The sequence below is a fragment of the Epinephelus moara genome, chromosome 11, assembly GCF_006386435.1.
Source record: "Epinephelus moara isolate mb chromosome 11, YSFRI_EMoa_1.0, whole genome shotgun sequence".
NCBI lineage: Eukaryota > Metazoa > Chordata > Actinopteri > Perciformes > Serranidae > Epinephelus > Epinephelus moara.
The window spans coordinates 30,830,828-30,844,259 of NC_065516.1; the positions used below are offsets into that span (position 1 = coordinate 30,830,828).

At 43.2% G+C, this 13,432-nt stretch overlaps 1 protein-coding gene across 3 annotated transcripts in view; it reads right to left on the reverse strand.

Annotated features, from left to right (window-relative positions):
- Positions 1-9,539: 9,539 nt before the first annotated feature.
- The window catches only part of mkxa (mohawk homeobox a), a 29,896-nt gene continuing 26,003 nt past the window's right edge, over positions 9,540-13,432 (reverse strand). For all 3 annotated transcript variants that reach the window (XM_050057018.1, XM_050057016.1, XM_050057017.1), the window contains 2 exons: positions 9,884-9,917; positions 9,540-9,757 (listed from right to left, as the gene is read on the reverse strand). In XM_050057018.1, the coding sequence (XP_049912975.1) occupies positions 9,550-9,757; positions 9,884-9,917 (242 nt within the window). In that variant the 3' untranslated portion in view covers positions 9,540-9,549. The remainder of the gene's footprint in view (positions 9,758-9,883; positions 9,918-13,432) is intronic.

Genomic DNA, 13,432 nt, shown 5'->3' on the forward strand with positions numbered 1-13,432 from the left:
AGGTTACAGACATGAAGTAAAGTTACGTAAGTTAGGTTTAGAAAAAGAAACATGATTTGGCATTGTCACGTTACCTTTTAACATAAGTTACATTCTTATAGTAAAGTTACGTAGGTTAGGTTTAGGAAAAGAAACACAGTTGGGTGTTGTCATGTTACCCCTTAACGTAGGTTACATACTTAAAGTAAAGGTCCGTAAGTTTGGTTTAAGAAAAGGAACATGGGTAGGCATTGTCACGTTACTTAAAATGAAGTTCTATGAGTTCGGTTTAGGAAAAGAAGCATGGTTTAGCACGGTCACGTTACCCCTAACGTAAGTTACATACTTAAATTTACGTAGGTTAGGTTTGGAAAAAGGGTGTCGTTACGTTCCTCTTAATGTTAGTTACATACTCAAAGTAAAGTTATGTAGGTTAGGTTTAGGAAAAGAAGCATGGTTTAGCACGGCCACGTTACCCCTAACATAAGTTACGTACTTAAAGTTACGTAGGTTAGGTTTGGAAAAAGGGCGTTGTTATGTTCCCCTTAATGTTAATTACATACTCAAAGTAAAGCTATGTAGGTTAGGTTAAGGAAAAGAAACATGGTGACGACATACTTTAAAATAACTCAAAGTTCACTTGGTTTCACTTGAGACATGAATACTAGTCTCCTGGGGGAAAGTCCTGTGTTTATTTGACCAATCCACCAGCCCAGCCTCTCTCATTATGTGGACATTTGCTCTTTAAACTACATCCTTCTTAATGGCCGTTAGTTCATTGGTCATGTGACTGCAGCCTCTCCGATTACGAATAAATAGCGCATTATTTTGTGGGTTATGTGCGAATCCTGGTGCATTACTTTTCATAGGTATACATACGAGCAGTGCATGGGAACAGCCTGATTTTTTTTGTTACTGTGCTCAAAGTCAAAAACATACTTTCATGCTCAAAGCATATTTATTTGTAACAGAAATAAAATATTTAATCATTTTGTGACCTCACAGGTTTGACCCTTTGTGGAGTCCTGACCCCCAGGTTGAGAACCACAGCCCTAAACCTTACACCTGACTCAGACTAACGTGTCGGGGTGTGGCTAATTAAAAACTGTGGCCAGCCATAGTGGGCTAGAGTAAATAGAAGAACATTGTTTCCTAGTAATTGGCCAATGTTAGTAAAAAAACAATTAGGGGGAGAAGGAGCCAAGCACGGCCAGATCTGAGGTAGCATTTCAAATCTGAGGCGTTGACTTTCCTTGGCCCATCTTTGGACCTAAAATGAGATGCGTGCACTCTGGTGGGGTTGCATCCCTTAGAGCCAGCAATGTGTTCTGTGAGTTCCAAACAATGACTGTGAATGAGCTTATGTCTGACTGAAATCAAAGAGGACTCGTTAAAAACTTTCTCAGAGTAATTTTGAGCACTGAAATATGGACTATCATCGGGGGATTTCATGTGTATATGAAAATAGATATGTCATCTATACTTTTGTTTGCACCAACAGAAGAGAAAGTACCAGTTCTGACCCCTCAGTTTGCACATCATTCTGCTCTCCGCAGGTTCTTCTGCTTCGTCTTGATCCCGTATTGGCAGCGTGCGCTGACTTGGACCCACTGCACCTCTGGAAGGGGTCTCATTGTTTGTAGCAGCTGTTTAGTCGGTCTGTCTCAGGAGCTCAGAGAGCGGCCAATTACCAGGATTTAGGTTGTTAGGAAACAGCTGAGGTGCAGGCAGCTAAACCGCCTGCATGTCCAGCCCTGTTGCTGTTAGCTGTGTGTGCGAGTGACTCTTGGATGGACTGAGACGAGGGATCCAGGGAGGAAATTCACAAGCATTATCCTCCAATAAACAAACAGAGAGATCGGCTGCATGTGGCTGAGCATGGTGGGCCTGTTTGGATGTTGGAGGCAAATGAAAAAGGATCAGACTAACCTCTGAACAATAGCACCGAACATGAGACCCGTTGTGTTGCAGGGCTCTGCGGCGAGACTGTGACTGGGATTATGTCAGTTTACAGCAAGGAGGAAGAAATGTTTTGCGTGGTTGGAGTTTGTGTAAGCGACGTCTCGCCGACAACACAGCGCAGTGCATGTACGAGCAACCGCAGTCGATGAAATCATGTGAATGAAAACTTGACACCAGGTATCAAAGCAGAGACTTCCTGCATTCCCTCGCCCCCAAAGACCCATTCCTGTTCCATTTCACGAAAAGTGTGTCTCTCCCTCTGTGAGAGCAGTTTACTCTGGCAGCCGAGCAGAGTGTTTCTAAACCATCTACGTTTATCCATTTCCCAATGCTCTCAGGTCAGAACAATGTGCATGCCTCCACAGTCTGTTCTTACAAGAGCAATTGACCCTTTTTGTTTAAAACTGGCATGTGTCACATTTTTCCCCCTCGGTTTCAGACCCAGATTCTCACAGAACAAAACAGAGATGATGTCCACCTGGAATAACAGCCGGCATGTCCCCATTTGGCCAAACGCAGCGTTTACTTGCGGTTCCGTGTAAGCATAGCTCTCTCCCTCTTGTTCCTCGTGGTTTCTGAAGAAGTTTATTATGAGAAATGAAGACAGGAAATATTTTTCAACTGCCTTAGGTTAGCTCAACACAGAGGAGACTCACAAACCGCCTCACAGCCGAGCTAGATCCAGAGGAAGAGCTGAAATATGTGTTTAATACAATCAAGAATACAAACAGGGAACATGGTGCTTACTTTAAAATGAGTGATTTGTGGAAATGAGACATCAAGGAGTAGAATAAGAAGTCTGTAATCTAGAAGAAAAGCACAGGGATCTGATTCTTACTTGGGTGAGAACAGCCTGGATCCACAGGTTGTCTCCATTTTGAACATATGTATGAGCAAGTATTTCAAAGAATATTAAATGTTTGCAGGAAATCCAGAAATCAGAACTAACACTGAAATAACACATTGTTCCCAGTGCATACCTCCTTCATTAAGATAATTCATTTAGTCAGTAATCGGTGTAAGCGCTGTGCAGTTTTTCCGCCTCAGTGTTAGCTAATGTTTCCTCATATCATCCAGTTCAGGTTCCCAGTATCATGCAAACTCAAAGTGCGCTCATCTACAGACGTGCCCTTTGGGAAAATATGCTAATTTCAGGGGTGTAATTTGTCTGCAAAGTAATAACGCGTCTCTGACCCTTTGTCTCCCGTGTGATTAGTTTTGGTTCACACAGTGTCCGTGATCTGAGCAGTGGCCCTGCATGCATCACCTCCTCAAACATCCATGAAGTAACAGCTGATCCAAAACAGCCCCGGTCTCAAAATGATTGCAAGGCCGGACCAAGTTTTAATCAGCTCATTCTTTCAGGAATCTAACAATTATAGGCCCGGCAATTTTTCTCATATTTGTGTCCAAGGGCAGGAGTAAGCAAAAGACAAAGTCCTGGCTCTAATGAACAGGGGCTCCTTGGAGCATCCTTCACAGCAAGGTAACTAATTACTTCAGCATGCCACGGGAGTCATATTTCCTCATCAAATGGGAAATGATTTTCAGGACGTCTGCGTTCTTGGATTTCATTCCGTGTGGTTTTGCCCGCTGTCGGTGAAGCTGAGTTTCTGGCGGACTAAATGGCCAAGGTGAAGTCTGGAGTCTGTCAAGTTGCGGGGCGCGCCAAGCGAGAATCTCCACTTGTCCGTCTCGTGCGCCGAGATAACCGTGTAGTTCCACGACTCCTTTCAAATCTGTCAGCAGCACAGAGAGGAGGCATGGGTGAAAAATATGAAGGGAGAAGCTATAGGCAGCATGGAATATCACTTAGTTTTTCAATGGAAAGTGTGGCTCAGAGAAGGTGGGGTTTGGCCGGCTCAGTGCAGCGAGGGACGAGGGGTCAACAAACCTGATAGGATTATTTCAGGAAGTGTCGGGGTGAACCGTCTCACGGGGCCACGCTGAGGTCCGGAGGCAGCTGATCCACAGGAAAACCAGTGGGGCATCTTGTTGGGTGTTTGGCCGCTCTACAGGCTGTGTCCTGATTGGTTCTGACTGACAATGAAACCACAGGACGCAGGGCCGTCCAGCACTGGGCAGCATTTACAGTTTGTGGCGTTCGCTGCTACCAGCCTTTGAACAGCTGCTGTCAACATCTTTATTCCCGTCTCTCAAATGGCTTCTTGCAATCTTGTTTTCTCCTTCAGTATCTTTCTCGTTCCCAACGTGAGATGGGTCTCAGCTCTGTGGCAGAGCTCAGCGGTGGCATGGTGAAGCCATTAATATACAGGAAAGAGAACTGAGCCCTGAGGAAAGGGACACACCTAGGAAGTATGAGACATAAATTCAGTCTTCCCCTGGCCTCCCTGAGATGCCTCCAGACTCAGACGCTACACAAAGGCCTGGTTGTCTATTGACGCTATCATACTGGATCCACAATACCACAAGAGTTCAAATTATATGTACAGACCTCTCTAGGTATCTACATCACGACAGCGGATATAGCCAAACCCAAACTTTATGAAATCTTTATTTAAGGCCATTTATCTCTTGCTGCTGCTGCCCTCGTGAACTCCTGAGAGACAGATTTCGATCTGATCCTGGGTCAAACAAATAAAGTGAAACGCCCAACATCCTTCTAAAGGTAGCAAAAATACACAGGAGATAGCAAACGCTGGGGCCCAAACCACTAATGTGCGGTGTGTGGTTGACGCAGATCACTGCTGTATACATTCAGCTCTTCCAATGGTTTGTCATGATTAGTTTGTTTAGCTCTTAAAAACCACCCCGCCTTGTGTGTCATAAACAAACATCTCCCATATTGCGATCAGTGTCGAGCGGTGGCCCATGGTTAGAATTAAGACTTTAGCCTGGTGACAATAACAAAGGAAAACTGAAATTGCCTCAGCAGACCAGAATTTATTCTTTCCCTCTCCTTTCAAACGATAAACACTCTGACACTTCAGCACAGAATGTGAGGCTACTGACAAAATGAATGATCAAGTCAAATGTATAATATTTGTCTTTAAAGGTTTAATGTGTCGATTCAGTGGCGTCTAGCAGTAAGGTTACAGAACTGAAACTCCTGTGTGTAAGAGAACTAAGACCCTATCTGGAGCCAGTGTTTGATTTGTCCGTTCTGGGCTACTGTAGAAACAACATGGCGGACTCTGTGGACGAGGACCCGCATTGTATGTAGATATTAACAGCCTATTCTAATGTTGTGTTCACAATAAACGCAATGCAGATTTTCACAGAGTTACTCGTGCCAGTTACAACACTAGAATATTTTGCGTTGATGTGAAATTTCTGAAGTCTGCCAGTGTGTCCTTGGCGTCATACGTCCCCAGATGACCTCAATTGTGATTGGCTATTGTGGTGTGAATTTGTCCCTGAAGTTCTGTTTTTTTTTTAACTCTTGTGAATAGACGTATGATGCGAAATTGCACTACTTGCTTCATTTGTGCCGCTTAATTTGCATATTTTGCATTATTCACGTCACATCCATCGAGCCACCCAGTGCGTCTTTATGTCTAATCGCGTCTTTACGTCGACTTTACATATCATTCACTCGTGCAAATTGTTTTCTTTGCGCCCGGTGTGAACACAACATAAGGAATAAAACACAAAGATTCTTACTTTCAGGCATGGAAACATAGTTATGACTATTATATTCCATTTCTGCCAATATATCCTCCTGAATCCTTCACACTGCACCTTTAGAGTTGCACTACTTGATATTTTTTATATTAAAAATAAATCAAATAACTAAAACTATTGTAAAATGTGTTGCTCATAGTGACGAACCCCAGAGAATTATCTCCCAACTCTGCAGTTCCTCTCAGCACAGAGTCTTTTAGCCTCTTTTAGCTAATTGCTTTGATGTACATTATGAAAATTTACTGTTTTGGGTTCAGTCTCACAAAAACATAAGTTGTAAACCAGCTGGCTGCCACCAAACAGAAGACAGCAACAACCAGTAGGGAACATAGTGGAGCATTCAGCAGCTAAAGAGCTAGATAACTTTGTTAAGTAGCTGGTGGAGACCAAAACAGAGCTAAAAGGAGAGTGAATGATGCACTCACATATCTCAGGTGAGCACAAACACCACTCCAGACAAATGCTAACCTAAGTAACTTCACTTAAAGTACAAAACTTGCGTTAAAGGGTAACTTGACAACACCCAACGATGTGACTCTTCCTAAATGCTAATGCTACTGCTACGCCCCTTTGAATGTGATTATGATGTTGAAGGCACGCTATAGCATCTTTATGAGACGCACTGGGCTTCACACTCACTCCAATGTAAATCCATCTGTGGCAATACTTGACACTGAGAGCAACTGACATTGTATAAAGAGCAATAAAGTCTTTGTAAGGTGGGAGGTTGGGGAGGTGGGTGGTCAAACAAAACCGGACTTTCATCAGGAGACTCTTAGTGTACCGTGTGAAACCAAAAGTCAATGTTGTTTTGATGTAACATTACATAACTTATGTACCCACGTCCAGCGTTAAACCAAAAGTCAACATTTTGATAGAAAGTTATGTAATTTTTGTACAGTTGTTGTGCAATGATGTCACTCGTGTGAGGTATTATGTCACATGACCTTATTGTTAGGTAACAAACGTACTGACTTAAAACCAAAACATGATCTTTTTTCTAAACATAACCACAACAATTTCACAACAATAACCATGTATTACAACGTGAACAGCTGTCCTAACATAGAGACGCTAATGGGCGCACTGTACATTACAATGAGACGCCAAAGTTGATGACCTGGGAACAAGAACGGGAAGTGAGGCAATGTATAAAATGTATAAAACATGTTAGCCTGATATATGGTGATACTAAGTCAATATACGTCATATATTTTTGTGTATACATTTGCTTTTGCTGCCCCCATGTGGCCAAAAAAATCTGTTGATGCTAAAGTAAATAAACAAAAAAAAAAGAACATTAAAACACAAGATGCTTTTCATTTCATTCAGAGGTTTATTCATTCATTATTTGCTTTGACCAAGTAACAACTGTTTTTATAAAAGAAATTTTACATGAGAGCAACTCGGACAATACAAGGAGATATGCATTTGGTCATTGGATTGAAAATCCAGTCTCTATCAAAACAAACAAAAAAAAAATCTCAATTTATATAACTTAACAATAAAAAAAACAAACTATGGTCACCACTTTGTTTTTACAAAGTCCGCAATAATAATTTATAGGCTTTAATACATACCATAGCTTCCCATTTGTCAGCATGGTTGTGAGAGCAGGCCTTGTGCTGGAGAGAGGCGTGTACAGTACCAAAGTCTCGGCTGTGGAAACCCCTTTGTTAGAACTGGTGTCGTTGTTGAGGAGTGACCGCCGGTAGGAACAACAAAGGCTGCTCTGTTGTCTCTGAAGCCTCCTTCCCTCGCTCCTTCTCTTCCCAGCGAGGCGGGTATCGTGTGAGGTGTGAGGGTCGCGAGTGATCCAGAGGTTCAGAGGTGCGATTGGAAACACAAGGAGCGGGCCAGGCACTACCCCGCAGCTACCCAGCCTGGATCAGGTGTATAAAAAACACATGTGGGAGCCCACCACCCCCACTGCATAAGCAAATAGTGCCTGGGGATTGGCTAGTGCGATTGATTTCATTATACCTCCATAGGCACGCTAACAGGAATAATATAGGGTTGTCCTTCATTTCTTTTACGTCTCTTCATCTTAATATAAAAACACCAGAAGTTCTCAATGGAGTCTGTGTGTTTTCTGATTGAAAACTGTAAGTGCAGCTTTTTTTTTTTTGTTAACAGTTTGCACATTCAAGACATAAAAAAGGTCAAAAAGTCACTTTGTGCAGCTTCACTCCCTCAAAGTCCTTGCTTGACCATAAGCACAGTATGGGCTGTCCAAAAAAAAAAAAAAAAAAACGGCACAATTTATGAAGGAGTGTANTTTGCACATTCAAGACATAAAAAAGGTCAAAAAGTCACTTTGTGCAGCTTCACTCCCTCAAAGTCCTTGACCATAAGCACAGTATGGGCTGTCCAAAAAAAAAAAAAAAAAAAACGGCACAATTTATGAAGGAGTGTACATTTTGACACACATAAACAGTACCTTTAAGATATACATAAAATTACAAAGTCAGCACAGAGAGCCAACTTCAGTTTCTTCCATAAGTCCAACTCGATTTCCCCCAGTTTGTGAACTTGGCATCGTTCGCCGCAAACGTTTCTAACATATGCACCGTACATTAGTACTTTCTAGAAAAGAGACCCTTTCCATTGGATGACGAAAGAAGCTCTTAATGCGGTGCGGCTAAGTGAAACCAAGTTCTGATCAAAAACAAAACGACCACACATATACAGACTGACAATAACAAATACTTTGAACACTTGCTTGGCCGACAAATAGATAATACTGAAATGTATTTTTGAAGACAAACAAACAAAGAAAAAAAAAGCGAGGGGGGAGAAAGTCAAACTTTTAAGTCTATCCTCTGGCTTCTTGTAAACAGCAATTTGAATGTAATGCTAAACAGCTGAGAGGGCTGAGGATCAAAAGGCTGGGGGAGCTGGTGGTGGATTTTTTTTTTCTTTCATTCACTCCGGACTATCTTGTTCTGAGCACAAACATGTGAAAAGGCAACACTGTCCACATAAAAACACTGATAATGCTAAGCAAAAACATCCCTTTTAGGTCATGGCATTCTTCTGTCAGAACAGATACTGTATTAAAGCGTGCCCGTACATCTGTGTCACTGCGAGGGTGAATGTGACTTCATCTGGGTCCAGCTGACGTTTGGGCACGTTTCAGCAGCTATAAGCCACGATAACAAAGGAATCCTTCGCTGGGTGCTGAAATCCAAGGCTGACGTGTGGACACGGCGCAGCGCGTTGGCTGCTTATCGATCTGCTGCTCACGTTAGGGCAACTTATCTACGTATCCGACGGCCTGCCAGCAGCGAGGGGCTGACTGAGACAAAACAGCGTTCGGTTTACAGTCAAAATGAAGACTCCAGTCGAAACAAGCACGATGCCTTCAGGGAGTTACTGCTGGATATATTCTAAAAGAGCGTGTATGCTATTTGAGTTCATCAGTGCCTCGGATGGTGTGCTCATTCAGTCCTTAAGGCACAGGCTGTTATGTTATGGGAGTTTTCATTCACAAAGCGAATCCTGAATCACGACTGCGACACTAAACTTAGTAAAAAGAGGCACCTCTGTTTCTGTACTTTGCACTGACCACAGTCGGCGAGTTATTTTTCTAAATAACAAAAAGGCACTTGAGGCAAAATACAAATTTTGTAGCATAAAAAAAAGAAGAAGAAATAAAAAAATCAGACTCATCAAAAATAAGTTAACATTACAAAAGTGTCTTGCTTTAGGAAATACTGCAGTGAAACTCATCAACATTTGTCTGTCAGCAAAGAAAATGATGGTCAAGGCCTCTTTTGCACTTTTTTTAGACACCAATAAAAAAAGTTTTTGTTCCACACTTCCTCGCCTCAAACACCAACCCCCTCCCTAAACGACAGTTTCTCTTCTCACTGCTGAGGGAGTTTATTTGGACTCCGGCGAGTTTGCTGAAACAGGAATGTTTGCTGGTTTGCATAGAGAGATGGGAGGATGACGTCAGGGCTAATATTTCTGCATCAGTGGCACTTTAACAGTCTTGATCTCTGCTATATGAGAGGACTTCTGGATGATGCAGCTGGTGGTCCCGGAGGCGCTGTCCTTCCCCTGCGCCAAGTTGGTCAAGGCCATGGCAGCGTTGATCTCCCTCCAGTACGTCTCGTCTTTGCCCTTCACCCGCTCTTTCTGCGCAGCTACGACGCCACCGCTGCTGCTGATGATCAGAGGAACACGCAAACACGTACAGGAAAGGACAAAACAGAGAGCAGAGAGTTAGAGGTCAAGTTCAGCTTGTAATGAATGAAAATAGAAGGTCAGCAAGGTACAAGAGTCCACTCACTTGTCACATTTACTTGATCCATGGTCTGTGGTTTCTGAAAGTACAAGAAGGGGAAAAAAAGGTTAGTTTTGCAGAGTTCTCTGGGGTCAATGAGGATTTATTGAAATCTAGCTGAACATACAGGCTCAGGATGTGTGTGTGTGTGTGTGTGCGTGGTTCTGTGTGAGGTCTGCACTGTAAGCGTACACCCTGTCCTGTGCAAACATGTGTTGCTCTGTTTTCTCTCTTTACTCAGATGCTGGACAAAAAGGACGTTTTGCAAGAAGCCGTCAAGAAACAAGGTGACTAATAGGATCGAGTTGAAAGATGTTTCTTATGACTCATAAACTCCATTCCCTAATATTTTGTTCGAAAACAAATGGGCCCCGGCCAACGTAATTGAGTTGTCTGAGGAAATCAGATTGAAAATGACTGAGCGTAAAAGATTTGAGTGGGAATGAAAAGGCAGCAAGTGAGTCAGTGAGAGAAAGATGGATGTCTGCTCGCTTTTTTTTTCTCTTCAAATGGGAGCAATCTCTATCTCATATGTAAAACATTAGCGGGGAATAGCAGAGTCATTAAACAATGAAACCAAACTTCTCTTCAGGGCAACCAGTGTGTTTACTTCAGCATGCTGCTCACTCCGAGAGAAAGGCCATGTGCACGTCGGCGCGTGTGTGTGGGTTAATTCGCGCGTGTGTTTGCGCTGAACCTGTCTTCTGTCTTGGGTCCAGCTCTAGGTAGGTTTTGCCCAGCAGTGAATATGATGACACAGGCTTGGCGTTTCATGAGGCATTAAAAGAGAGCAGAGCATCTGGATTTCCTAGCCGTGCAGCCTCCAGGCGCTCTCTTTAAGTAAACTAAACAAACAGCTCAGGCCCTGTGAGCTTTTAAGAAGTTCAGTCGTGACCAGGTATAGATGACTGGTCAACTTGAGAACGCTCAAAAGAAAGCAGTTATCTTAAATTTCCATTTAGCCCAAAGGGACAAAAGAGTTCATCTTAACTAGGTTTTTCTCCCAGCAGGGATAACCAGTGCCTTGCACCATCCACGCCACATTTCCCAGTAAAGCAAATGCGTAAACCTGAGCTGCTGCTTTAACAAGCCATTCCTTGCGCCACCGTCACCGCAACACAATAGTCGACGGGCGTTCCTGATCGTTCCCTCCTGCTAATGAAAATCTGCACCCTTCATTTTCACTGGAATTTCATTCCCATGATTGTTAGACTGGAAAAGGTTGCACGAGGACACTGTGTTTTGGGGTTTATCGTGGTCGCAGACAGCCGCAGAGACGAAGAGCCAAAACTCCAAATTCGGAGAAAGCACACACAAACAAGATTTTACCGTTCTGCTTTGTCACCTCTAACCTCGCCAAAGCCCTTCATGGACTTTCCAAAGATCTGGATCCAGTGTTCAGGCTTGTGCAAGCTGCCATAAGTGCCTAATTATTCCCAACGCCCTCCCTTGTTTTCCAAAAATGTTCCTGTGTAGCGTGACCCACGCTGACAGTGCCGGGTTTGCGAGGCCTCGGGCTAATATGGACCTGATTATGAAATTTCCTGTAGTTTTCCTGTTCGCTCTGTAATAGGTGTATTCCACTGAGAGAGATGGACTTCAGTCTTCGCATTTTTCTCCTGTTGATGATTCTTAGACAGAAGACGAGAGGAATGTGTGTGCACGTGTGCGAGGGAGATGAGGACATGATAACCCAGAAGTACAAACCACAGAATGAGATTTGAGGTTTCAGTGCGTCAAAGCGTTCCAACAAAATCCTCACATTCTCGTCTGGCCGCAACTCCCTGCTGTCCTATCTTTGCCTCGGCCTTTATCTTGCTTCATCAGCAAGTCCCTTTTCCCTTTATTGATATTCCTCAGGTCCCTCGTCCTCTGTCCTCCACTTGCTGCAGCGATTTGCTGTAATACCCCCCTGATCCAGGTACTCGGAGACTGACCATTTTCATGCAGCGCAGCCAAAACAAATGTGATGTTTCCCGACTATGTTTTAATAAGAGGTGACTCTGTGCTATGTCAAGAATAAAAGCACTTCTTCCACTCTTTCAAAAGCTGTTTTTGAAAGCCCTCACTGTCATCCATCTCCTCTTCATCATCTTTGTTTTCTTATTCTCTAGTTTTTAGCCATTTTTCAAACTTACATACTTGTATATATATTTAGCAGGTGTGTTTTGGCCTAAATCGTGATTGTCAGGGAGACACTTGAGGACACCGACGGCGTCCTCGCTGCACTCTATCTCCATGATTGTTCCCAGTGCTCGGAGGCAGATTGGTCCTGAGTAAAAATATGCACCATTCTCCATAATCACAGCTCTGTAATTACAGGCCAATTACACTGTTTTCATGTGTTGTTTACGTTCCCCCAAAAATATATTAGCTCAGCGTTTACTGCCACGGCGCTCCGTGTATAGATTGGTTGGTGACAGCAGCAGGAGGGTCGACAGCAGGGACATCAAAGACAAACAACATGCAGAATAAAATGTCTCTTTGTGTGTTGTGAAGTCACTGTGGGCTGACATATGTAGTGTGCGAGTCTTTCCATCCACAGCTTTAAGTGTTTCCAGTGTGTGCGAGGCAGCCACTGTCCAGATGCTCCACAAAACTGGGTTTTTGAGGCCACCCAGACCCCAAGGACCCCCCCTTGGATTAGGCTCCAGTCCCGGCCCTTGGGAACCCCGGACCCCAGGATCTGGAAATGCACCACTGCATAGAAAAACTCTATTTCCAAAGCTCTGTGCCTAAAACATTTAAAACTCAGATTTTTAAAAACAAGGGCAGAGCCAAAGACTCAATAAATCGGCAATAAATCACGGAGAAACCTTTTATTATTTTATCATCCTTTTTTCCTTGTTTTTCCTATTTTTTTCTTTACTACTTTGCTACTGAACACTCCGTCCACTTTGCTGTTGCCTTTGGGCTCCACTGACAGTGGTGTTTCACGGACCGCCAAAGGGGAAAGCTAAGAAGTTTGATGGTTTCTGGCGTCATGCTGGAAGTCCAAAAATACTAGCTCACTTAACATCACCGCGGGGCAATGGAGGGAGAGCAATAAGAGGGCAAAAAAAGATGAGAAAAAAAACAACGGACGAGTTTTAAGAAAACTGGGTGAAAATGAGAGAAAACAAGCGGGGGCTGACAAATTAGAAAGGGAATGAGGTTACACCTGTTAAGACGACTGCGGAGGAGAGTGGTTGACTATCATCATTACCATCTGGTGCTGTTGTTAGCAACATACAACAATAAACAAGGCAGGCCCTGTTGCACAAACCAAGGGCTGGGCTGAATTAGCCAGACAAATAAACACACACACACATTTTATATGACATTTACGTTTCAGGCTTTCAGTTGGTGGTCTTATCCAAAGCGACTTAGAATAAGCGTCAAGTCTTAGGTCACCAGAAATCACACGTTGCCTAAAATAAGCCTTCAGTGGCTTTACAATGTTCCCATGACCATAAAACAACCAAATAAAGTGTTTTAAAGAGCAGAGCAGATAAGAGGAAGGACAGGGTTTTAAAGGGGTAGTTTGACATTTAAGGGAAATGTGCTTATTTGATT